Source organism: Lepidochelys kempii, chromosome 6 (assembly GCF_965140285.1).
Source record: "Lepidochelys kempii isolate rLepKem1 chromosome 6, rLepKem1.hap1, whole genome shotgun sequence".
NCBI classification, from domain to species: domain Eukaryota; kingdom Metazoa; phylum Chordata; order Testudines; family Cheloniidae; genus Lepidochelys; species Lepidochelys kempii.
The window spans coordinates 126522263-126548550 of NC_136385.1; the positions used below are offsets into that span (position 1 = coordinate 126522263).

Below are 26288 nucleotides of genomic sequence, written 5' to 3' on the forward strand. Positions count from 1 at the left end.
TTTAGTTATCGCAATTTGTCCGAGACTTAGGTTAAATATCCACACAGAAGATGTCTCAAATGGGGGCCTGTTTTTCCTAAGAAAGATTTACTGATGTGAGATAGGCGAAAGGATTCTGTCCTTTACCTAAATGGCTGCAGCATATTGAGCTGTTTTATGTAGTCACGATACAGACCTTAAATATTTTGCAACATTCAAGAATTGTGTATGACTAGATAAAAAGTTACTCATTACAGATTAAAAAGACGCAAAACAAAATAATCTCATGGAATATCCGGCCCTGGGAATCTGTTTCCAAAACAGAGTATAAACAATTAGTTTGTCACAAGGAGTTATTCATTCTTACCGCGATTTGTCATATGGTCAAGTGAAGGGAGTGGGGTTTTCCTCTCATAAAGCAGGGTATTATTTTAGGCTCAGACATTTACATCAAGAAAATACATTTTCCATGACTCCACATGTCCTGGAGTAATTAATTTGTAATGTCCTCATCTTGAAATCTCCTTGCTTCAACTCCCTCAAACATGGAAAAGCCATGTATTTTTCTTGCTACAAAATGTTCCAGTATGGAACTGAAGCCAGAAAAGCAGAAATGTGTCATCCCAAACTCTGACTGGGATGATTTAGTTGGGGTTGGTCTTGGTTTGAGAAGGGGGTTAGACTAAACAACCTCCTGAGGTTTCTTCCAACCCTAATCTTCTATGATTCTATGACCTGCCTAGTTCTATAAAAACCAAACCCAGGTCCCAGTGAAGTCAGAGACAATTTTCCTTTGGCTACTGTGAGCCCAGGATTAGCCGTCACTGCTTGTCTTTAAAGAGGATTTTTTAAAGTGAATGTGTGCTCATGTATGATAGATAGAGAAAGCTCGAACATTCAGGAGAGAGTAGATTACCTTAGAAATATCAGGAATATTAACTCTGATTTCCCCTAGTTTTGCTGAAGGACTTTCCATTCTCCAAAATGTTAATTAATCATTGAAGTTAAACAAAACCAAAACCAAACAAAAAGGGGTGTGAACAATCTAAAAATGCTTCCCCCTTTCTATTGCTCAACTTTCATTTGCCAAGGCCTGGCCTACAGGCCCTCATTGCACCCATTTAACTTAATCTCTTAATAAATCAAATTAGTTAAATCAGTTCATCTCCCTTGCATGGACGATCTTAAACTGGATTAAGGGTGCTTGGCATCAATTTAGCTTAATTCATAACTAGCATTTAAAAAAAAAACTTAATGAACAATTCCATATCTAATCACAAAAATATCTGAATGACTGAAAATACTTAACGTCAAGCCAAACCTGAACAATAACTGCTTAAAACAGCTCGTCATGCTGCAGATGTCACAGTTCAGGACAATTGCACCTTTATTCCGCTCTGTGGTCCAGCGAGGCTCCTGGTTCCTCAGCCATCACCTCTCTTGAGTGGAGACCTGCATCTCTCTCCCTCCTGACCAGGTTTTTCCTGGATGCACAGTTCCCTGCCTACACTGTGATATCCCCAGAAAGGCAGACTGCTTAAACAGGGCAGTGTCTGTGCTTTGCTATCTTTCTGAAGGCTATAAACAGCATAATTGCCACAGTTATGAGTTACCACAGAAGTCTTTCTAAGCAAGCACATTTATTCTTAAGGTGAAAACACTATAGAAACACATATTAATAGCAATAAAAGAACCTATGTGCATGCTAATAAGCTTGTCAGAGATCACCCATCAGTTTTGTGGGGTCTCAGTAGGCCCAGGAAGGATTGGGGGCCCCCTCAAACCAGTCTCGGCTATTTGCTGGATCAGAAAGAGGGCCCTAAATCAGTTTAAACTCCGGCTATTTATCCAAAAATCCTTCATTTGTCTCTGGCGAATCTAGCTGGAATTATTCTATGCGAGCCTTTCCAGATGGTGGTATTTCTCTGGTGGTGTTGCAACTTGAGTGAATTTGTCCAATCACCACCCCCACCCCGCACCTCCTCACTCATTCTTAGTTCCTGGAGGAGCTGTGGTCACTCTTTCCCATGAAATTACACACAATCCCTGGCCCAGAGTGCTTACTACAATAAAATCTCCCAGAGATATTGCAGGAAATTGCCAGATCTGCCAGAGCAGTTGTTCAGGTAATGGACAGAATCCTTTCACCTATCTCACATCAGTAAGTCCTGCCTCAGGAAAGGAAGTTACAACAAACGGAATTAAGCTAAACCAATTTTAGCCACTCAGTTTGATTTAAGTGTGTCTACACAAACGCAGCAAACTGATTTAGTTAAATTGGTATAATTTCTATGTTTCTTTTAGCTATTGGGACATTGTCATCTTCCTAGTTGTTCAGTCCCCGCAGAGTCTCTTAGCCTAGATAGGACCTTTAATGCCAAAGTGGATCCTAATGAGTAATCCATGAAGTTCCTAGTATGAACTGTACAAAATCCAGCTCATTCTGGCATCAGAGCTTTGGGTGTAACTCATACAAAGAGGGTGGTTGTTTTTTTTTAGTCTGGTCACTGTTGGGTAGTACAAGTTAAAACTGAGTAATGTAGGTTGTTTCCATGGTAACAGAGTGTGATTCACTAAGAGGGTAAGACACAGGAGGGAATAAACATAGACAAGTGTGATTACATATCACAATCACATAATGGGAATGTCCATTCTGTAATGACCTTGTTCAGCACAACTTCATATTCAGTGTACATATGTTACCTGATCTCGACTTATAAAACAGGTTTAAGACTAAGCGCTCATGGTTATTGTATTTTTAATAGGTGACACTGTGATGTCAAACACCCTCTGCCACGCTAGCTGGAGCTGCTGATGACCTTCAGTGCCGGCCTCAGGCAGAGGGTCAAAAAGCAGGGCAGAGACCCCAAACTGGTGTTTCTATAATTGTCTAACCTATAATTAGATTTCACCAACCCAGTAACGTAAGTGTGAACTCCTAAAGCATTATAACAGTCTTACCATAGAGTCGCAGCCCTGGTCTACACTACAAGTTTAGGTTGAATTTAGCATCGTTAGGTCGATTTAACCCTGTACCCGTCCACACGACCAAGCCTGTTTTGTTGACTTAAAGGGCTCTTAAAATCAATTTCTGTACTCCTCCCCAGCGAGGGAAGTTGTGCTAAAATCGACCTTGCTGAGTCGAATTTGGGGTAGTGTGGATGCAATTCGACAGTATTGGCCTCCGGGAGCTATCCCAGAGTGCTCCATTGTGACCGCTCTGAACAGCACTCTCAGTTCAGATGCACTGGCCAGGTAGACAGGAAAATCCCCGGGAACTTTTAAATTTCATTTCCTGTTTGGCCAGCCTGGCGAGCTGATCAGCACAGGTGACCATGCAGAGCTCATCAGCACACGTGACCATGGAGTCCCAGAATCACAAAAGAGCTCCAGCATGGACCAAATGGGAGGTACTGGATCTGATCGCTGTATGGGGAGAAGAATCCGTGCAGGCAGAACTCTGTTCCAAAAGACGAAATGCCAGTATATTTGCCAAAATCTCCAAGGGCATGATGGACAGAGGACACACAGCAGTGCCGCGTGAAAGTTAAGGAGCTGAGGCAAGCTTACCAAAAAACAAAGGATGCAAATAGTTGCTCTGGGTCAGAGCCCCGCACATGCCACTTCTATGATGAGCTGCATGCAATTCTAGGGGGAGCCCCTACCACTTCCCCACCACTGTCCGTGGACACCTGCAAGGGGGAAGTCTCACACAACAGGGATGAGGATTTTGTGGATGAGGAAGATGAGAAGGAGGAGGTTGAGGATAGCTCACAGAAGGCAAGTGGAGAATCCCTTCTCCCCGGCAGCCAGGAACTGTTCATCACCCTGGAGCCAATATCCTCCTAGCCCTCCCAAGGCGGGATCCCAGACCATGAAGCCAGAGAAGGCACCTCTAGTGAGTGTACCATTATAAATATAGTACAGGGTTTAAAAGCAAGTGTGTTTAATGATTAATTTGCCCTGAAGACTTGGGATGCATTCGCGGCCAGTATAGCTACTGGAAAAGTCTGTTAACGTGTCTGGGGATGGAGCAGAAATTCACCAGGGACATCACCATGAAGCTCTCCTGGAGGTACTCTCTGTGTTAGCCTCAGGAGAATGATATAATTCATGGCCACCTGGTTGAAATACGGGAAATTTGTTTAAGGGGACATTCAGAGGGCCCATTCCTGCTGTTTGCCTTTGGCTGAAAAGAAATCACCCCTTTTTTTCCTCCTGCAGCTGCAAATGTTTCTACACTCCCCCATCATCTCCATCCCAGAGGCTAGCGCAGATTAGAAGGCAAAAAAACCGCACTTGCGATGAAATGTTCTCAGAGCTCATGCAGTCCTCCCACACTGAAAGAGCTCAGCAGAATGCGTGGAGGCAGACAGTGGCAGAGTCCAGGAAAGCATTAAATGAATGCGATGAGCGGAGGCAGGAGCACGATGAAAGGAGGCAGGATGCAATGCTGAGTCTAATGGGGGAGTAAACTGACATGCTCAGGCATCTGGTGGAGCTGCAGGAAAGGCAGCAGGAGCACAGACTGTTGCTGCAGCCCCCGTATAACCGCCTGCCCTCCTCCCCAAGTTCCATATCCTCCTCACCCAGATGCCCAAGAACGTGGGGGGGAGGCTACGGGCACCCAGCCACTCCACCCCAGAGGATTGCCCAAGCAACAGAAGGCTGGCATTCAATAAGTTTTGAACTGTAGTGTGGCCTTGTCCTTCCTGCCTTCCCTCATCCACCACCCCACCCGGTACTTCCCTCCTCACCCACCCCTCCCAGGCTACCTTGCAAGTTTTCCCCCTATTTGTGTGATGAATCTATAAAGAATGCATGATTTTGAAACAATAATGACTTTATTGCCTCTGAAAGTGGTGATCGAAGGGGGGAGGTCGGTTGGTTTACAGGGAAATAGAGTCAACCAAGGGGGCGAGTTTTCATCAAGGAGAAACAAACAGAACTTTCACACCGTAGCCTGGCCAGTCATGACACTGGTTTTCAAAGTTTCTCTGATGTGCAGTGTGCCCAGCTGTGCTCTTCTAATTGCCCTGGTGTCTGGCTATGCATAATTGGCCACCGATTTGCCTAAACCTCTCACCCCACCATAAAATTCCCCCCCTTACTCTCACAGATATTGTGGAGCACACAGAAAGCAGCAATAACAATGGGAATATTGGTTTCGCTGAGGTCTAACCTGGTCAGTAAACTGCACCAGCAAGCTTTTAAACATCCAAATGCACATTCTACCACCATTCTGCCCTTGCTCAGCCTGTAGTTGAACTGCTCCTTACTACTGTCCAGGGTGCCTGTGTACGGCTTCATGAGCCATGGGAGCAAGGGGTAGGCTGGGTCCCCGAGGATAACTATAGGCATTTCAACATCCCCAACAGTAATTTTCTGGTCTGGAAAGTAAGTTCCATCCTGCAGCTGTTCAAACAGACCAGAGTTCCTGAAGATGCGAGCGTCATGCACCTTTCCTGGCCATCCCATGTTGATGTCGGTGAAACATCCCTTGTGATCCACCAGTGCTTGCAGCACCATTGAAAAGTACCCCTTGTGGTTTATGTACTGGCTGCCAAGGTGGTCCGGTCCCAAGTTAGGGATATGTGTTCCGTCTATCGCCCCACCACAGTTAGGGAACCCCATTGCAGCAAAGCCATTTAGTATGACCTGCACATTTCCCAGAGTCACTGACCTTGATAACAGCAGCTCAGTGATTGCATTGGCTACTTGCATCACAGCAGCCCCCACAGTAGATTTGCCCACTCCAAATTGATTTCTGACTGACTGGTAGCTGTCTGGCGTTACAAGCTTCCTGAGGGCTATTGCCACTCGCTTGTGAACTGTGAAGGCTGCTCTCATCTTGGTATTCCTGCACTTCAGGGCAGGGGAAAGCAAGTCACAAAGTTCCATAAAAGTGCCCTTACGCATGCGAAAGTTTTGCAGCCACTGGGAATCATCCCAGACCTGGAACACTATTCGGTCCCACCAGTCTGTGCTTGTTTTCTGGGCCCAGAATCGGCGTTCCATGTCATGAACCTGCCCGATTACCACCATGATGTCCAAATTGCCAGGGCCCGTGCTTTGAGAGAAGTCTGTGTCCATGTCCTCATCACGATCGTGATCGCGCTGTCGTCGCCTCCTCGCCTGCTTTTGCAGGTCCTGCACATACTGCAGGATAATGCACGAGGTGTTTGCAATGCTCACAACAGCAGCGGTGAGCTGAGCGGGCTCCATGCTTGCCGTGGTATGGCATCTGCAGGAGAGCAGAGTTGCAGCAGAAGCGGTGGATGACGACGGATGCCACGAGAATAGATATTTATACAGAATGACGAGAGGACCTGTGAGGTGGATTCATGGCACCAGGAGAGCAGAGTTGCAGTGGAAGTGGTGGATGACTACGGCAGTTAGCAGTCCTACTGCACCGTCTGCTGACAGCAGTATGGCATCTGCATGGAAAAAAGGCACTAAATGATTGTCTGCCCTTGCTTTCGCGGAGGGAGGGGCGACTGACAACATGTACCCAAAACCACCCGCGACAATGTTTTTGCCCCATCAGGCATTGGGAGATCAACCCAGACTTCCAATGGGCAGCAGAGACTGCGGGAACTGTGAGATAGTACCCACAGTGCAACGCTCCAAAAGTCGATGCTGACCACGGTAGTGAGGACGCACTCCGCCGACTTAGTGCGCTTAGTATAGACATACGCAATCGACTGTATAAAATCGATTTCTAAAAATAGACTTCTATAAGATTGACCTAATTTCATGTTGTAGACATACCCTTCGTGATAGTTGGTCACTTTACACCAAAAATCACAACACTATTCAGGTTAGTCCCAATCACAAAGGACCAGTCACTTAGCCCAAGTCAGTTTGCACCTTAGATCTCAGACTAAAGACGATGCTTGCAGCCAATTCTATAGTAAACTATGTAAGGATTTATTAACTAAGAAAAGAAATGAGAGAGTTATTACAAGGTTAAAGCAGGCAACATATATACACAGATGAGTGACAGTTACAGGTTTAAAAGGTGACTGAGTAAAAGTAAGCTGTTAGCTCTGAATGTATTTTATGGCTAACCCAGGCCTGTTTTGTAGCTCCAGCCCGGGGAGAGTCCAAACAGCGAAAGAGATAACACATTTTCTTGTCAGCTCTTTTTATTTCTTTCTTCCAGAATTCAAGCTGAGGGGACCTAGCCTCTTTATGGGTGCAAGGGGGTAATTAATAAAGTCTTTGTATTGTGATGCCCCACGATGGCCAATTTAGTTTTGATAGGTCTTCTCGATGAACAGGAGATGATCTCTTTTGACTGGGTTGACAGTTACCATGCAAAAACTTAAATATTACCTTACAGCAGATGATAAAGAAATTGAGAGATTAATGAATGCAGCAATTTACATGTATTTTATAAAGTCTAAAAACTAAATAAGTCCAACACCCATCTTAACCATTCTGACAGACAGGTGAAACAGACTGGTTTCCAGCAATGAATTTGTCAGTGCTTAGCTGAGCCTAAGCCTTGGCGAGAGCTAGCCCCTGGTCTGCCAGTGTCCCAACCTCATTCCCCCTCCCTTACTAAATCCCTGGGGCCCTAAGAGGACCTCAATGTAGAGCACAAATCACAGGAAAATGCTAGATAGATGCTAGATGGTTGGGCAACCTCTGTGTAGGTTGATAGAGCCCCAGTGCCACCCAAAAGCATCTAAAGATGGTAAATTTCAAAATAGTTGGATGCTTTAGTAATGAGAGCTGCCACTTGTGCCGTTAATGGCGGCGATTAACATTTCTATAGAGCTTTCAATCAGAACAATCCCAAAACATTTTACACATAGAATATTCTGTACATAGGACTCATATCACCCCCTACTGACATGCAGCCACCTCTGAAGTAAAAAGAGAGCAGCTGTTCAGCATTACACACCAAAAATGCCCAACATTTTACAGCAGGAAATGAAGAAAACTGTAATCAAGTGAAGCTACAAGGGGAATTATATGAGGCAGTGTGTGACTGCAAACTGGAATTTCTCCAGCATAGTGTTTTAAGCACACTCTATATGTCAAAGGTGCCGTATGGGTTTTTAGTGTCCACAAGTGGCCCAGGCCTTGGTTTTATGTTCCCTCCTTCTGAGGTTGATCAAATCCAATAAAAAATCTTTATTGGCAGGCCAAGCTGTACAAATATTGCCAAATTATAAAAAAGATGGAAAGCTCAGACAGGGGAGGAAGATGCAATGTATCAAACATCATCTGCCCAGGTTAGAGACACTGGAATGCCCAGGTTGGTGGTGACGGTGGCGTGTGGAAGGGCATTTATCTCGAGTGCCTAGTTGTTGTTAATGTCCATTCCTGGTTGTGAGGCAGATGCCTACATGCCACAATCGGCTGTTGCTTTCATTTCTCCCAGAGTTGCATATGGTATTTCTTCCTCACTTCTGGATGGAAAAGCAATTCTGAGGGCTTGAGGGACTATCTTCTGGCAAACCTGAGTATCTTGGCTAGCAGAGTAGAAAAAGTCTCTTTGTATAGATATCTACCCCGGCCCAGTTCTAATTTTCAGGTTGTGATCACTAATTGTATACATGGGAAGAGTTGCTAGCTGATTGTATTGTGCTGAAGGGATCAGCAAGTGGGTCCAGTGGCAGTGTAGTTTGTTATAATTTTTCACCTGCCCTTCCCAGGGGGTTATGTATTGTCTTTTCAGACTTCTGTTTTGTTCCTAAGATACTTATATGGCCCCTATAACGATAGTATCTGAGCATCTCACAGTCTTTAATGTGCTTATGCTCATAATTCCCCTGGTAGGTGGGGCAGCGCTATTATCCCCATTGTACAGATGGTGAACTGGGGTACAGAGAGGCTAAGTGACTTGGCCAAGGTCACACAAAAGTCTGTTGCAGAACAGGGAATTGAACCCAAGTCCTATGCTAGTGTCCTAATCGCTGTAGTATCCTTTCCCCCTTCCACAACTTATGTGTCATTTGGATTTGGGTGGGGTTGTTTGACAGATGTAGCAATGCCAGGGTCTGGCTGTGGTGTGTTCTTGTGGTTTCTGGTGCTTGGAGGTCCACAGATGCAGTGTTGTTAATCCAAAGTGCTCAAACACTTTTGAGTCAGGCCCTCAAAAAAGCAGTGGGATCAGCTGCAAAGACAGGAGAAATTTAAACACAATGACTCGGGGTCCAGTTCATTTGCAATCTGATTACAAGGCCTTTAGGGGTTATGTTTCCACATCTTTCTCCCCACCCAAGAGGGCTAGAAACCGGCCTTATTCAAAGTAACAGCAGCTCAGCCTCTCACTTATTGCTGGGACTCCAGGAACTGGGGCCTTCAAGGGTCCCTGAGTCTCTGGGGGGCGGGGGGGGGCAGGAGAGAGCCGGGGGGGGGAGATTCCATGGGTGGAGGCCCCTCGGGTGGTTGGAGAGGGACCTGAACATCTGTATGGAGGTGGGGGGAGCGCTACGTGGCTGTGGGGGAGGTCCCTGTGGGGTGGGGTGAGTCTCCAAGTCTTTGTGGGGGGGAGCTCCAGTTTTGTGCGTGGGGAGTTCCCAAGGGGAGGGGAGCCCCATGTGGGTGGGGAGGACCCTAAGTCTCTGTAGGAAGGGGGGTGCCCACTTGGGGGTAGCCCGTAGGGGGAGGGGCCCCGAGTCTCTGTAGGGATTGGGAGCCCCAGGTCTCTGTGTATGTGGGGGGGATTTCCCTGGGGGGAGGGGCCCCGAGTCTCTGTAGGGATTGGGGAGCCCCAGGTCTCTGTGTATGTGGGGGGGATTTCCCTAGGGGGAGGGGCCCCAAGTCTCTGTAGGGATTGGGGAGCCCCAGGTCTCTGTGTATGTGGGGGGGGATTTCCCTAGGGGGAGGGGCCCCGAGTCTCTGTAGGGATTGGGAGCCCCAGGTCTCTGTGTATGTGGGGGGGATTTCCCTGGGGGGAGGGGCCCCGAGTCTCTGTAGGGATTGGGGAGCCCCAGGTCTCTGTGTATGTGGGGGGGATTTCCCTAGGGGGAGGGGCCCCGAGTCTCTGTAGGGATTGGGAGCCCCAGGTCTCTGTGTATGTGGGGGGGATTTCCCTGGGGGGAGGGGCCCCGAGTCTCTGTAGGGATTGGGAGCCCCAGGTCTCTGTGTATGTGGGGGGGATTTCCCTAGGGGGAGGGGCCCCGAGTCTCTGTAGGGATTGGGAGCCCCAGGTCTCTGTGTATGTGGGGGGGATTTCCCTAGGGGGAGGGGCCCCGAGTCTCTGTAGGGATTGGGGAGCCTCAGGTCGGGGGGGGGGAGGATTTCCCTGGGGGGAGGGGCCCCGAGTCTCTGTAGGGATTGGGGAGCCCCAGGTCTCTGTGTATGTGGGGGGGATTTCCCTAGGGGGAGGGGCCCCGAGTCTCTGTAGGGATTGGGAGCCCCAGGTCTCTGTGTATGTGGGGGGGATTTCCCTAGGGGGAGGGGCCCCGAGTCTCTGTAGGGATTGGGGAGCCCCAGGTCGGGGGGGGAGGATTTCCCTGGGGGGAGGGGCCCCGAGTCTCTGTAGGGATTGGGGAGCCCCAGGTCGGGGGGGGAGGATTTCCCTGGGGGGAGGGGCCCCGAGTCTCTGTAGGGATTGGGAGCCCCAGGTCTCTGTGTATGTGGGGGGGATTTCCCTAGGGGGAGGGGCCCCGAGTCTCTGTAGGGATTGGGGAGCCCCAGGTCGGGGGGGGAGGATTTCCCTGGGGGGAGGGGCCCCGAGTCTCTGTAGGGATTGGGAGCCCCAGGTCTCTGTGTATGTGGGGGGGATTTCCCTAGGGGGAGGGGCCCCGAGTCTCTGTAGGGATTGGGAGCCCCAGGTCTCTGTGTATGTGGGGGGGATTTCCCTAGGGGGAGGGGCCCCGAGTCTCTGTAGGGATTGGGGAGCCCCAGGTCGGGGGGGGAGGATTTCCCTGGGGGGAGGGGCCCCGAGTCTCTGTAGGGATTGGGGAGCCCCAGGTCGGGGGGGGAGGATTTCCCTGGGGGGAGGGGCCCCGAGTCTCTGTAGGGATTGGGGAGCCCCAGGTCGGGGGGGGAGGATTTCCCTGGGGGGAGGGGCCCCGAGTCTCTGTAGGGATTGGGAGCCCCAGGTCTCTGTGTATGTGGGGGGGATTTCCCTAGGGGGAGGGGCCCCGAGTCTCTGTAGGGATTGGGGAGCCCCAGGTCGGGGGGGGAGGATTTCCCTGGGGGGAGGGGCCCCGAGTCTCTGTAGGGATTGGGAGCCCCAGGTCTCTGTGTATGTGGGGGGGATTTCCCTGGGGGGAGGGGCCCCGAGTCTCTGTAGGGATTGGGGAGCCCCAGGTCGGGGGGGGAGGATTTCCTGGGGGGAGGGGCTCCCCAGGCGGGGGGAGGGGCCCCGAGTCTCTGTCGGAAGTGGGATGCCCCCATGGGGGTAGCCCGCAGGGGGGAGGGGTCCCGAGTAGGAATTGGGGCGCCCCCGTCGGGGGGAGGGGCTTTCCTCTCCCAGCCCCGCCCACTCAGGCTCCGGGCCGCCCAGCGCTTTGCCCAGAGTTCCCGCGGGGCGGGGCCCGGGGCCGGGGCCCGCGGATTGGCTCTGCGTCCGCCCGCGTGTTGGCCCCGCCCCTGCCACGTCCGTGCGGCGAGTGCGGCGCGGAGCCGGCGTTGAGGGGAGGCCGCTGGAGCCCCGCGCCCGTCGCTGCGTGAGCGCCCCGGGGGGTACGTTCTGGAGGGGGGGCACGTTCTGGAGGGGACCAGGTTGGGGGGTTGTTCGGTGGGGGGGCTGGGTTGGGGTACATTTGGTTTGGGGGCTGGGGTGGGGGGCACGTTCTGCGGGGGACCAGGTTGGGGGGGTTGTTCGGTGGGGGGGCTGGGTTGGGGTACATTTGGTTTGGGGGCTGGGGTGGGGGGCACGTTCTGCGGGGGACCAGGTTGGGGGGGTTGTTCGGTGGGGGGGCTGGGTTGGGGTACATTTGGTTTGGGGGCTGGGGTGGGGGGCACGTTCGGTGGGGGACCAGGTTGGGGGGTTGTTCGGTGGGGGGGCTGGGTTGGGGTACATTTGGTTTGGGGGCTGGGGTGGGGGGCACGTTCTGCGGGGGACCAGGTTGGGGGGGTTGTTCGGTGGGGGGGCTGGGTTGGGGTACATTTGGTTTGGGGGCTGGGGGGCACGTTCTGCGGGGGACCAGGTTGGGGGGTTGTTCGGTGGGGGGGCTGGGTTGGGGGGCACGTTCTGCAGGGGACCAGGTTGGGGGGTTGTTTGGTGGGGGGGGTATGTTCAGTGTAAGGTACGGGAGGGGAGGTCTGGGGAGATACAGTAGTTTAAGGGGGGGTGCTGGCTGGGGCGGGTACACAGTGGATGGGGGCTGGGCTGAGGGGGCACATGTTGGGAGAAGGGGGCCTGGACTGGGCATACCGGGTGGGTGGGGGGCTGGATTAGGGAATATCCAGGGGTTGGGGCTGGACTGGGCATACCGGGTGGGTGGGGGCTGGATTAGGGAATATCCAGGGATTAGGGCTGACTGGGGGAATACATGGTTGGGAAGGAGGTTGGGGCTAGGGGGCTCCTGATGTGTGGGGACTGGGGTGAGACTGTGTGTGGGGCAGGTAGAGTGGGGGATATGGTGGCGGGGACAGGGGGATGAGAGTGTAGGGGAAAGAAGTCTCTTTCCTCCTAGCCCAAGGCTGACCCTGGGTGTACTTCATTGTAACTTTTCCATGCAGACTAAGCTAGCGTTCACCTGTGGCTGGGATCCCTGGACAGCTCTCCCTTAGGGGAGGTCTGCCTGGTCTCCTCTAAAGAGATGTTCACTCCCCTCCTAGCTTTGTTTAATTAACTATGGCGACTAATGGCTCTGTTTGTGAGAATACAAATTTTAAGTACGGTAGAACCTCAGAGTACGAACACCTCGGGAATGAAGGTTGTTCGTAACTCTGAAATGGTCATAACTGAACAAAATGTTATGGTTGTTCTTTCTAAAGTTTACAACTGAACACTGACTTCATACAACTTTGAAATGTTACTTTGCAGAAGAAAATGCTGCTTTCCCTTGATTTTTGTAGTAGTTTATGTTTAACACAGCACGGTACTATATTTACTTTTTTTGTTTGTTTGTTTGTTTCTGGTGCTGCCTGATTGTATACTTCCAGTTCCAAATGAAGTGTGTGGTTAACAGGCCAGTTCGTAACCCTGGTGTGCGTAACTCTGAGATTCTACCATAGTTCTGTTGCCATCTGCCCTGGTGTGTCCTGGAGACTAGCACAGCACAGTGATGTCAGAAGGGAGTGGAAGGAGGCAGGCATCTCAGAGTTGCTACAGTGAGGACATGTTTCAGAGTAACAGCCGTGTTAGTCTGTATTTGCAAAAAGAAAAGGAGTACTTGTGGCACCTTAGAGACTAACCAATTTATTTGAGCATAAGCTTTCGTGAGCTACAGCTCACTTCATCACATGCTTTTTCCACACACCTTCAGTGTGGTTCAAACTCTTCCTGATGGTGTAGGCTCCCAGCTCACTTGACTTCCTTGGACATTGCTCACATGTACCCAACTGCAGAACGTGGTCTTAGAAGTGGAAGTTCCCTATAATTAGTTTGCAGTACACTGAAATAGTTTTTGACTGCCCCTTTCCTGCCAGGCCCCTCATCTTTGGCAAAGGAGGACAGGACTTTTTCAAAGCATATTCATGTCTGTTTAAACTGTCATGGGTGCTGATATTGAACAGGTCCTCTGCACTCCTTCCCAGTCTGAGCTGGGATTGATCCAAGCTCCTATTGGTTTCTAGAGGAAACCCAGAGACCAACCAGCCTTGTGTCTTGTAGCGTTGAATTATATAAGTCAGTTTATTACTTTATCAAAATAATACTAAATGAAAAGATGTTAATTTTCCTGGTGTTCTCTTCTCTAATATTTCTTTTCAGTGTGTGTTCTGAGCATTCTCTAACACAATACTGAAATTACTTCCAATTTTGTTCTGCATAGAATATTGTTTGAGTAGAGCTCTATTATTTTACGATCAGCCATGAGTTCTGGGTAAGCTTTTTAAAGAGAGAGGTTAATAGCAGCATAGGATGATCCAGCAACTAAAACTAGGCATGCTCGGGTTTATATAGTCCGACATAACATTAGCTATCATATGAGGTATCAGAGCTATGGCTTGAATTACAGTGGCTTAGTTCTTGTCAGCCTTAGAGTAATTCAAACACCTATTATAGCTTGAAAGTCCACTGCAGACTTTGGCATGGTCTAGTCACTAAAGCCCAGGACTGGGCATCAAAAAACCTGCATTCCCATTCCTGGCTTTCCTGAGACCTTGGGAATGTCACTTAACCTCTTGGTGCCTCAATTTCACCACCTTTTAAAATTAAGATAATACTTCGCTACCTCATAAGAGTACTAGGCTTAATTTGATTCTATAGTTCCGTGAGATCCTTCAGTAGAGGTTCAGTGTTACTTCCAATTTTTTTTTTTAAAGGTAGGTGGAGAGTTTCTGTTAGCGTTTACCCAGAAGGGATATGCACTGCAGATGTTTTCATTTAAGTATATCAGTGTTTGTGAAAAGGGCGTATATGTAAAGGTCATCATATACCAGCAGGTAGAGAGAAAATATTTAGTGCTTCCTGTTGTACTCACAGTGCTGCCTTCTGATCTGACACTTCTGTGCTCTGGATTCCATTAAAATGCCTCATACGTAACACATTCTGCATTTTTCCCTAGACAGCATTACAGAGATGTTGCACTGTCTTATAATTCATGTAAAAGGCATTTTTTGAAATATAGGGATCCCAATAAAATACGTTTTACAACTTAGTTTACTTTGGCATGTCCAGTGGTATATATGAACACTGTATCTTGCATTGAAGAGCGGTGGCTTTTTGGTTCAACTGAAGATAGATAAAGAGGACTCTTTTTAAAAAAGAGAAAATCTAGCCTCAGAAGTCGCTCTTTTGCGTTCTAGTTCATTTTATATACCCCATCAGATAGTCTAGTTACAGAAGCCAGACACACACAGAATGTACCTCTAAATTAAAGAAATCAGCAAAATTTCCCTTGTTTCCCATTTTTTATTCTCCTCCCCCGACCCACTGAATAACAAACATTTCCCTCATATTCTATTTTAATCATTTACAGTTGTCACACTGTAACCATGGCAGTGCCAGCCAAGTGGTGAAACAGTCAGTGAAAACCTACGCCTTTCAGTAAAGACTGCATTCGATTTTGTAAATTTTAAACTACTACTGTGGCCTTGAATGGATAGTTGAAAAAAAAATTCTATCAGCAAAAAGTGTGTAATTTTGCTTATCCAAATTGCAGTCTCTATAGTTTTGAGGTACAGTAGCGAAGTTTGCATTTCTTCTTCTTTATTTGGAGTGCTAGATTTTTTGAACTGGGTGTAAATGCTAAGCATACTGTACAAAATCTGCTCTAGTTACCTTAATTCCATAAGAAGTTTGATTCATTAGCACAAAAATTAAATTAAATGGGCTTTACTTAACATGCATTAAGGAACTTCAAAGTGTGTACTTTTATTGTTTGTTTTTAATCCCAAATCCTGGTAGGTTCTAGTTCAAACAGTACAACTGCTGATAAAGTAAATAGGAGATTAAATTTCATTAACTTCTCATTGCATCATAGAGAAAACACGTTACTGTGTAAATAGCTGGAATAAGGGTATAAACATACAATCATATTACTATGTAGCTACCAGGATTACTGGGTATAAACATTAACTCAATCTCAAATGTTTTTTATAGAATGCATCTATGTTTTGATTTCAGTACACCTCCTGCAACCCCTGCTGCCATGATGCCTGATGACATACCAATGTTTGACCCACGTCTCCTTCAGGAACTTGACTGGAGCCAGAACATAGCAACATTTTCTCCTGCCATCTCGCCTTTAGACCCAGGGGGTGGTTTAGTTCTGAGACCCCTTTGCACTGCTGATATAAATAGAGGTGAAGTCCAGTTCTATTTCCTATTGTGTAATGAATATTTTGGATCAGAATTATACACAGTGCAACCTGCACTCAACCATTTCCAGTAGGTTGCCCTCACTTCATTATTAACCATTTTGAAATCATTCTGAGATTTACAATCCAATCCAATCTAATCTGTACTTTAGGTGAGAACCACCTCTTATATCTCATCTAGGTCCGTATAGGGCCCCATTGTGGTAGCTGAGTGCTTAGGCGTTTGATACTTGCTTGTGGTCACTTAAAACAGATTTTCCCGATATTTAGAATGCACTAAAAACAAATCTTAAAGCTCAAATCTTTCAAGTAATCCACATGTTCCTGTTCATCACAATCTCTTGTAGAGGTAACATACATTTCTTTTTAAAAACAGTATACTGATTCGTATTCATTTGAATGTTAGAAAATTCAACTAATTCTTTAGCTGTGGAACTTGGGAAAACTTGTTTTGAAAATACAGTTCAACATTCAAATTATTTCTCTGAGGATCCATGAAAATGTAAACCTGATAGGGTATGTCTACACTGCAATTAAACACCTGTGACTGGCCTTGTCAGCTGACTTTGGGCTCATAGGGCTCAGGCTATGGGGCTGTTTAATTGCAGGGTAGAGGTTCAGGCTTGGGCTGGATCCCAGGCTCTGAGAACCTGCAAGGCTTTAGGGTCGTACCCATAGTTTCTTAGCATTCTGCCTTTGCTTTGATTCACGTCTCTTGTCTGCTTTCAAAACACTTCATTGTTACAGCATTAGACAATCATTTAACATTGCTTATGGCGTGAGTTCAAAATTAATGTTGAATTCACTTTCAGGATATAGAATTCTGTCAGTATACGTATGGAGTATGTGGAGTTCTTTACATGTAACTAAACTAGACGGTAGGTGGTATATGGAGAAGTCGATTCCCTTCACATCATGAATCTCAGCGTACTTAAAAACTTCACTTTACTTGGAACACGTCAATGTTGCTTTTGTGTGGTATGTGTTACATATCTTGAGGGAATACAGGGGGGTGTTCTGTTTCAGTAATCATTCAGGTGTCACATTGTCTCCTCTGCGTGGGTACAACTATATGGTGTAAAGTGCTGTTTTTGCTTGCACAATTGTGTGCATAGATTTACAGATTAGAATTTGTACCTGAAATGCTGGAACCATATTCTTTGGGCTTCTAGTTAATTGCTGATCTTTATCTGGTATTAAACTTTTTTGTTGTTGTACTTTTCTGCAACAGGCTTTTTTAAGGTTCTGGGTCAGCTGACAGAAGCTGGAGTTGTCAGCCCTGAACAGTTTATCAGTGAGTACATTATTCGTTATTTTGGCATTTGAAAAGGGGAAGGGTGGGAACAGGAAGTTATTAATGTTGACAGCAAATCTGATCATGAATGAACCTCTTGACTTCTGTAGCTGGATGATGCCACAGGAGAGTTTGTTAGCCCAGGCCTCTCCAGGCAGATTTCAGCATTTTGAGGTGGTTTAGGATCTCATGGTCACTGTGACATTCATTCGCCTGTCCCAGGTGACTTCAGAGTTCACGCGCACAAATGGGGCAAATTCTAGTTCTTTGTGTCCAGGTAGAGTTTTAGAGAGAACGTGTCTTGTTATGGTCTGTCCATCACCACTTGCAGTTTGAAGTTGGGGCTTGTCTTCGCTCCTATTGAGGCAGTGAGCTTGTTTCACAGATTCCAAGGCCAGAAGGAACCATTGTGATCTCCTAGTCTGACCTCCTGTGTGACTAGGGCCCTACCAAATTCATTGTCCATTTTAGTCAATTTCACAGTCATAGGATTTTTTAAATTGTCAATTTCATGGTTTCAGATATTTACATCTGAAATTTCACAGTGTTATAACCATGAGGGTCCTGGCCCAAAAGAGGGTTGTGGGGGGGTCATGGTATTGTCACCCTTACTCCTGTGCTGTTGCTGATGGAGGTGCTGCCTTCAGAGCTGGGCAGCTGGAAGCGCAAACATGAGGGTCTCATGGTATGGGGGGATGTCATCACTTTCTGAGCAGGGGTAGGGCCAGCCTTACAGTGAATGACCACCCAGGGCCCCATGGTCGGGGGGCACTGTGGTTCCACACACACCTGCCCCCCGCTTCCCCCTCAGCCCAAGGCCTCTTTAACCTCCAAACACTGGGCCTGGAGCCGGGGATGGGCAGGGGTGGGGCAAGGTGACAGAACCTTTGTAGAAGTGCGGGGGGGAGGAGGGGGCACTGGATTCGGGGGCATGGAGCCACACACCCTCACTTTTTAACATGGGCGTAGTTTGAGGGGCCAGGAGGCGGTACTGTTTCATGGTGTGGGAGCTGATAACCGTGATCAGGTCCCCCACCGTGAAGTGCAGCTCTTACCCAAGACTTGCAGTCTGTGAGGGAAAGTCTACCTCCTAGCCCCCCAAACTATGCCCTTGTTAAAAAGTCAGAGGGACATGGCCTCCTGAGTCCCCTGGTTCCAATGCTGTCCTGGTGGGGCTGGGGAGGGACAGAACGGGACTTCCTCTTCTCCTACAGAGGCCGCTACCGGGGCTGGGTTAGATCCACCTCTGGGAACTTCCCCCTGGCTGCAAGAAGCACTGCAGCTGATCCCTGCGCAATGAGCCCTCCCCCCGTGGTTGGGAAGTGATGGGGGCAGGAAGCAGTGTGGGGATGCGGAGCTTTCTGCAGCTGGAGGAGGTTCCCGGAGGTGGGTCTCACCTGGCCAGCCTCCATCACGACCCTTGGTGAGTTGTTCCAATGGTTAATTACACTCACCATTATTTCCAGTCAGAATTTGTCTAACTTCAACTGCCAGCCATTGGACCGTGTTATACCTTTCTCTGCTAGACTGAGGAGTCCATTATTAAATATTTATTTCCCACATACTATAGATATTTTTAGACTAATCATTGTTAAGCTAATTCTCTAATTATTAGCTAATTATTAGCTAATCCTTCTCTTTGTTAAGCTAATTAGGTCAAGGTCACCATAAGGCATGTTTTCTAATCCATTAATTATTCTTGTGGCTCTTTTCTAAACCCTCTCCAATTTATCAACATCCTTCTTGAATTTTGGGTACCAGAACACACTATTCCAGCAGCAGTCGCATCAGTTCCAAATACAGAGGTAAAATAACCTCTTTGCTTCTACTCGAGTTCCCATTTATGCATCCCGGGATTGGCTCTTTTGGCCACAGCATCACACTGGGAGCTCATGTTCCGCTGATTATCCACCGTGACCCCCCAAAACTTTTTCAGAGTCACTGCTTCCTAGGATAGAGTCCCCCATCCTGGAAGTATGACCTACATTCTTTGGTATACATTTACATTTAGCTGTATTAGAATGTATATCATTTGCTTGAGTCCAGCCTACCGAGTGATCCAGATTGCTCTGAATCAGTGACCTGTCCTCTTCATTGTTTACCACTTTCAATTTTTGTGTCATCTTGAAACTTTATCAGGTCACTGATAAAAATGTTAACTAGTGTAGGGCCAAGAACCCAGCCCAAATCACGTTCTGAGACTTATCAGTTAGCCTGTGTTTAATCCATTTAATATCTGAGTATATTATGTCAACACAATTACCTTTATCTACCGAACTTGTAATCTCATTAAAAGAGAGACCAAGAAAGGGTATGTCTACACTGGCAAGTTTCTGCGCAACAAGTTTATCCACTTTTATTAAAGCGCTGGAATTAAACTGCCGTTGCGTGTCCACACTGTGCTCCTTGTGACACTGGAGCGCATCCACGTTAGCCGCTCTTGCAGTGGCAAAGAGAGCAGTGCATTGTGGTAGCTATCCCACTGTGCAACTGGCCGCAGGGTGCCTCGGGAAGGGCTTGCAATGCCTCACGGGGAAGGCACAGCGTCCCATGATGCCGATTTCTCAATCCCATTGTTCCGTGGGCATCCTACTAGATTCCCAGCTGCTTTTCAACTGAAGCGGAGGGTGGGGCAGAGTGTATGACAGGGAATGTGTGTGTATGGAGAGGGGGAGAGAGAGTGTGTGTGTGTTTTGGGGAACAGAGTGTGTGTCACACACACACTCTCAACAGCACAAGCATTCCACATTAATGGTTTGCTTTGTGTCCTGGAGCAGATTAGCACAGGATGCAAGGGCTGTCAGCTTTGAAAGGGGCGGGGCAGCCAGCCATGGTTCAAAACCATGAGCAGACCGGCCACTTGAGGGGTAATGGGACCCTTCCGGAGGCCAGCTGATTGCTTTCTGCGCTGTAATGTGTTTACACTGCCAATACGGCGCTGGAGCCTCTGCACTGTAAGGCTTCCGACTCTCGTCGAGGTGGGATTTTTTTGCAGCGCTGCAACTGAGGAGTTTCTGCGCCCAAAGCGGCTTGGCAGGGTGTACACCTTGGGAGTTACACTGCAGAAAGCGGCTTTACTGCGCAGAAACTTGCCAGTCTAGACAAGGCCTGAATTAGGATCTGTTTTCCATAAACCTGTGTTGATTTGCATTAATTACATTACCCTCCTTTAATTCTTCACTGAGTCCCATACCAGCTGTTCCATTATCTTGCCTGTGATCAGTGTCAGGCTGACAGGCCTATAATTACCCAGGTCATCCTTTTACCCTTTTTTTATTGGTCTGCTTACAAAAACTAATAGGGCTTCAAGCTAAAGTCTGTCACTGTGAGGAAGAGTGATCTACCTTGATCTTAGCGGGTCTGTGATGCTAGCAGCAAGGGAAGGGTCTTCTCCCTGCATCTCAGAACACAAGAATTTGTATTGTCTACTCTTTTAGCCATTCGCATCCTAATTTGAAACAGATCCTTTTTGACTGTTGAGTTTTGTCCGTTTCTAATTTCTTGATCGCCTCTTGGGTTGTGGCGTTGAATTCTTCAGTGCTATGAATTAGAATTTATCCTTCGAAATAAGTTCATGTGGCTGTTAGTTCTAATCCATTAATAAAATGTGTCTATCTTACTATTCTCCTGTTTCCACAGAAACCTTCGAACACATGAAGAGATCCGGTGATTACTATGTGACTGTTGTGGAAGATACAAATCTGGGACAGATTGTTGCTACAGCAACACTGGTTATAGAACATAAATTTACTCATTCATGTGCAAAGGTGTGTTTGTGCATTCCAGACTGTAATTATAGAGAAAAAAATTACATTAAACTAATTGTTTTTCAAAAATAGTAAATACAGTTTACTGTCAAACTGAATAAGATTAGTATACTCTTAATGTAAGCTACAAAGACATTTTAAGATCTGTAAAAAGAAAAGGAGGACTTGTGGCACCTTAGAGACTAACAGATTTGTTTGAGCATAAGCTTTCCTGAGCTACAGCTCACTTGCATCCGATGCAGTGAGCTGTAGCTCACGAAAGCTTATGCTCAAATAAATTGGTTAGTCTCTAAGGTGCCACAAGTCCTCCTTTTCTTTTTGCGGATACAGACTAACACGGCTGCTACTCTGAAACCTGTTATTTTAAGATCTGTTTTCCTTGCGTGTCAAAATATGATGCAATGGTAGAGATTCACTTGTTAATTTAACTGAAAAATGACTTAAAGGTGCTATAGTAAACTGAACACACACGCATATATTTCCTCAGAGAGGAAGGGTAGAAGATGTTGTAGTAAGTGACGAATGCAGAGGAAAGCAGCTTGGCAAACTGTAAGTATTTCTTCACAGTCTTTACCTTGTAACACCATACAGGTCAGGAACCCCGTATATCCCATCCAGTTTCTAGCATCTGTTAACACACATGCTATAGTTGCTTCGATGAACATGTACGGATCAATAACTAGGCTCAAGCCGTAACAAATCACTCCTCTGCGTGTGCATGCGGACATGGGCACACCCCTCAAGTCACATTGTGCTCGAGGGCATGTTTGACTAATGAATTGCAAGTACCTACCTAACAGCTGAAATGAACTGCCCTTTAATAGATGCTTCTGCATTCTCCATGGGAAGTTAGCTAATCTGTTTTAATTCATGTGAATCATTTTACACAATGGCATTTCATGATCTACTGTAAGAAAGGGTGCTGTGCTTCCTTCATGCCGCTGCAACAAACTCAAAATGAATTTTTTTCTCCAAGTAAAAGTTGAAGTAATATTTCAGGTAGAAAACTGAACGGCCTCTATCACTGCAGTTTAAGCTTCTACTGCACAGAGAGGTATCATCTAATAGTAGTAATGAAATGTTTGCATTCATGCTGAAGAATTGAACTTTAATTGATCCAATGCCATTTTATATAACCATTCATGTTCTCTGTCTCTTTCAGATTAATGTCTACGCTTACGTTGCTAAGTAAGAGACTGAACTGTTATAAAATTACTCTCGAGTGTCTGCCCAAAAATGTGGCTTTCTATAAAAAGTTTGGATATTCAGTATCTGAAGAAAACTACATGTGTCAAAAATTCTTTAATTAAGAACTTCCAGCTTTTATTTTGTAAAGACTATTGGGGTGGAGGACATTGTGATACAAACTCATTCTCTTCATGGAAAATTTAAATAGTTTGTTGCTGCAACTGTAATGAGCCCTGTAGATACCGGACAACAGATGTGTAAAAATTGCAATTTGAATGACATTTTCAAAGGTCTCGGGGGGTGATGAGTTGTTGGTACTAATTTTACTACTGTTCAGCCTAAGTGAAGCTTTTTTTTGTTTTGTTTTTTTGTTCTTAGCTGGGTTATAAAGGGTATGGTTTTTAACAAAAGGTATATATTTTTAATCACAAAATTTTTCTTGCCTTGTATTTTTCTAAAGTTCTGCGCTTCTTGGTAGCCAAAGGGCAGGTAATGTGGGGGTTGAGCTTCTCTCTGTACTTCATTGAAGGAAAATGTAATCTGTGTGGGGAACACACCCTATTACGCAGCAGTAGTAAGGCAGAAAAGGAACTTGTTTTATTTCTAACCTTAAAATGTAGACTTCAGTGCTATTGACATTAATGTACCTAAAAGTTTCATAGCCATTAGCTTCCAAAAATTAGATTGAACAGATTATAGTTGGAGGGTATAATGTGGCTATAGTAGACATTTATTGGCCATACTTCATTTATATTTTAAAATATCAACTGAATACAGACTACATATTCAGGACCTGCACTTTAGCTGATATATTGGAAAGATTCAAAGCAGTCACTTACAAACTTGTGGCTTGTGCACAGAGCAAGGAAATTCTAAACTTGTTTAAAGTGCAAAATATTTCTCTCATCTTGAGTAAGGCTTTCCGTATTTCTGTTCTATTTAGATTAATGTCATTTGAGAACAAGAGTTAACACCTTCTGTATCAGTGATGTGCTCCAAGTTAGTGAACACATTTGACTTATTACTTGCCACACTTGATTCTACTGGGCCAGATATACATTCTTCTTTGATGGTAACTGCTTACACAAATTGAATTGCTGATTAGCAAAGAAATCCCAAATCCTGGTACCAAAAGCTTGAAGCTGCTTTGGATTGTCCTGTCTGCTCTTAACATTGGGTAAATGATTTTAGCAATTCTTGCCACTGATGGCAATAAAACCCTTGTTTCAATGGTAACATATGGTAGGAGAGTGACAAAAACTACAGTTATGAATAGGATATTGTGAGTAATGAAGGTTACTACAGAACAATCTCTTCTTGTTTTTGAACAATTAGGCCTTAGAAACTGTTCTCTTTTCAGCTGAGGACTACTTTAAGTTGTGGTGAGGGTTCTGTTTAATGTAATCGATAGTACTCTAATGTATTGTTTTCTTGGTGATGTCTAGGTTTTATTTATTTTTTTTAAAAAAGCATTGTTTAATCTAAAATAAACAGACTGCCATATTTTCCTTGTCCTTAATGTGTTTCACATTGAGGTTTATACCAGCTGTGTGTGTACTTCCTTAAAATTGTCTAGATCCAACCTGATCGTTTTTGCCTTCCCTCATCTGGAGATCACCTTTTTAAAATATCTGTTAAAGATCATGGTCTCTTTTCTCCGAGTGATTTAAATAAGGATATTGGATGCAGACCAAACTTTCTTCAGAACGACCATTCCTGAGCTCTGTAAGGAGAGACTACAAAATAAAGAAGCCCAGTAATACTAATAGTAGCTAATTGGAGACTATCAATCACTTGAACTTTACCAGTCCTGGAGCTGGAGAACTCCTGTTTATTCCACCTGGGGGTCCTAAACCTGAGCTAAACAGTCCAACCCTTTGCTGAATGTGACAGAAGCACACCTAACTGTTGGGAGATGGTACAGTATGTAAATGTATTTTTGCTACCAGCCAAGTTTAAAATGAATACGTTATTGCTGAGAAAGCTAGCAGCAGTGCAAAAACACACAGCCTCTCTCTTCCTTGCTTTAACCGTATGAAGTTCAGAAAGTGCTAGTGGACATTTAAATAAGGAAGTGACTTTCAAGCCTTTGTGATTAAGACTCCAGCTTCCTATCAGAAGTGACAGCTGGTTTATGCGACACCAGGTTAATGTGGATTTTCCTGTTCTTCACAACTTTAATCAGATGTTGAACTTTATCTAGTTTAAAGTACATTACAGTATGCAGTGGTCTTCCAGGGGGTACATCATCTCATCTAGAGATGTGCCTAGTTGTATAACAGGCTACATAAAAAGCACTAGCGAAATCAGTACAAACTAAAATTTTGTACAATGACTTGTTCATACTGCTCTATAGACTATACACAGGAATGTAAGTACAGTATTTCTATTCCAATTGATCAGTTTTATAATTTTATATGGTAAAAATGTATGTCAGCCATTGTTCAGGAATAGTGCGCTGTGACACTTCTGTATTTTTATGTCTGATTTTTGTAAGCAAGTTGTTTTTAAGTGAATTGAAACTCGGGGCTACACAAGACAAATCAACCTTTCCAAATGACTGTACCCCTTCAAGAGTCTTGAGAGCCACTGATCTACGGGACCTAGTCCATTCAGGTCCTTATTAGAGTGAGATGGTTCCTGGCCTCATTGCTTCCCAATTAAAAATAACTGGTAAGTTCGTAAGAAAACTTGTACAACATGTAGGGAGCTGTTATAGGCCTACCTTATATCGATTTAAGACAGTTCAAGGCTTTGGTCTATTACATGTTGGATAATGCATTTACTGGGAGAAATCCAGCTCACGCATCTTGCGCTGACGGGTACGAGCTTTCCAAAGTACTGTTTGCTCTGTATCAGAGGCTACATTCTGAACCCTGGCAGACTGATGGTAGCAAAACCAGCAGTTGTTGAAGTTACCTCTTCCTATTAAGCAGGGTGGCTACTGCACCTTTAGCTGTGCCAGTCATCTATGACTTGATAACTTAAGGTTAAACACAGTTAAACTGTATGGAGTTAACTTAGACTACGTCTACACTACTGTAGTAAGTCGACCTACGCTGTGCAACTCCAGCTACGTGAATAACATAACTGGAGCCAACGTACCTTAGGTCTAGTTACTGCAGGGTCTACACAGCAGGGTGTCGACAGGAGAGAGTCTCCCATCGACTTACTTTGCTCGCCCTTTGACCCCTGTACTCTACCCCTGACAAGAAGAGTAATCTGCTGTTGATTTGCTCTAGACTTGCTAAATCGACCGCCAGTGGGAAATATTACCTTCTGCCTGTAGCCTTGATCTACTGAACTGGGGAAGCATGCCTTTAGCGTTTGAAGGTGTGGCCAAATTGGCTCACAGTCCAGCTGACTAAAGAGCCACTAGTAGTCAATCACACTGTTGAACTTGGATGACCATGAAAAGTTTAAGGAGCGGGGTGCTGCAGGACTCCATGTTTAACCGTAGCTGAACTGCTTTAAAACAAAGTGTCCTGTTTTTTCATCAAAATTGATAACATGTACATTGATTTTACTACCACTTCTTCCACAGAGCTGGGGATGGCTGAAGTTTGAGAGTATATAAAACTTTCAGGCAACACTAATTTAAGAAGAGCAGAGAAATGCAAAAGATTTACAGTGTTAAATGCTTTATCCATACAACCAACCAAGAGAAAAATACTTAGTGACATCAGAGGCAAATAGGGGATCGCAGTCACTTTATTTGGCAACTGAGTACCTCTAGAGCAGTGGTTCTCAACTGCGGGTCTGGTCCCCAGGTGGCCCCACAGCTGAAGCCCTGATCCTGGGCACGCTGCCCTCCCACCTGCAGGGCTGAAGCCCTGAGCACATGGGCAGAGTTAGGGACATGGAGGGCATTGCCCCCAACCTGCAGTACAAGAACACAGTGGTCCTGGGGACAGCTCCACCCCCCACATCTCCTCTCCCCACCCCAGCTCAGAGGCAGGAAGCTGAAACCAGGCAGTGCAGCTGGTGCCATGGAGCGGGCAGGGGCAGCATTCCTTCCTCTCCACAACCCATCCCAGCATTAAAATAGCCCAAAATGATCAGTTCATTACACGGGACCGACCTGCTACCTATCAAGGGTTTAATAGACATCCTCCTTATCCTCTGCTGGATGGATCGCTGTCAGTGCATGTGTCCCGATG

General features: G+C 46.1%; 1 protein-coding gene across 2 annotated transcripts; it reads left to right on the forward strand.

Moving 5' to 3' along the window:
• Positions 1-11539: 11539 nt before the first annotated feature.
• GNPNAT1 (glucosamine-phosphate N-acetyltransferase 1) lies at positions 11540-24508 on the forward strand. Of its 2 annotated transcripts, none has more exons than XM_073350113.2 (6): positions 11540-11631; positions 15686-15864; positions 17111-17173; positions 20813-20940; positions 21428-21489; positions 22103-24508. In XM_073350113.2, exons 2-6 carry the CDS (start codon positions 15711-15713, stop codon positions 22248-22250), a joined length of 555 nt encoding a protein of 184 aa, XP_073206214.1. In that variant the 5' UTR covers positions 11540-11631; positions 15686-15710; the 3' UTR covers positions 22251-24508. The 2 variants fall into 2 exon arrangements, with proteins under 2 accessions (XP_073206214.1, XP_078709541.1); XM_078853415.1 differs by having other exon boundaries at positions 11554-11631; positions 15662-15864.
• Positions 24509-26288: the final 1780 nt, after the last annotated feature.

Bases quoted from the DNA above. Each gene is read 5' to 3' on its own strand.
- GNPNAT1 (XM_078853415.1), top strand. From the start codon at position 15,663: ATGCATCTATGTTTTGATTTCAGTACACCTCCTGCAACCCCTGCTGCC. The intron at 17,174-20,812 runs GTGAGTACATTA...CTGTTTCCACAG, and splicing joins CAGCCCTGAACAGTTTATCA to AAACCTTCGAACACATGAAG. The intron at 21,490-22,102 runs GTAAGTATTTCT...TGTCTCTTTCAG, and splicing joins GGAAAGCAGCTTGGCAAACT to ATTAATGTCTACGCTTACGT.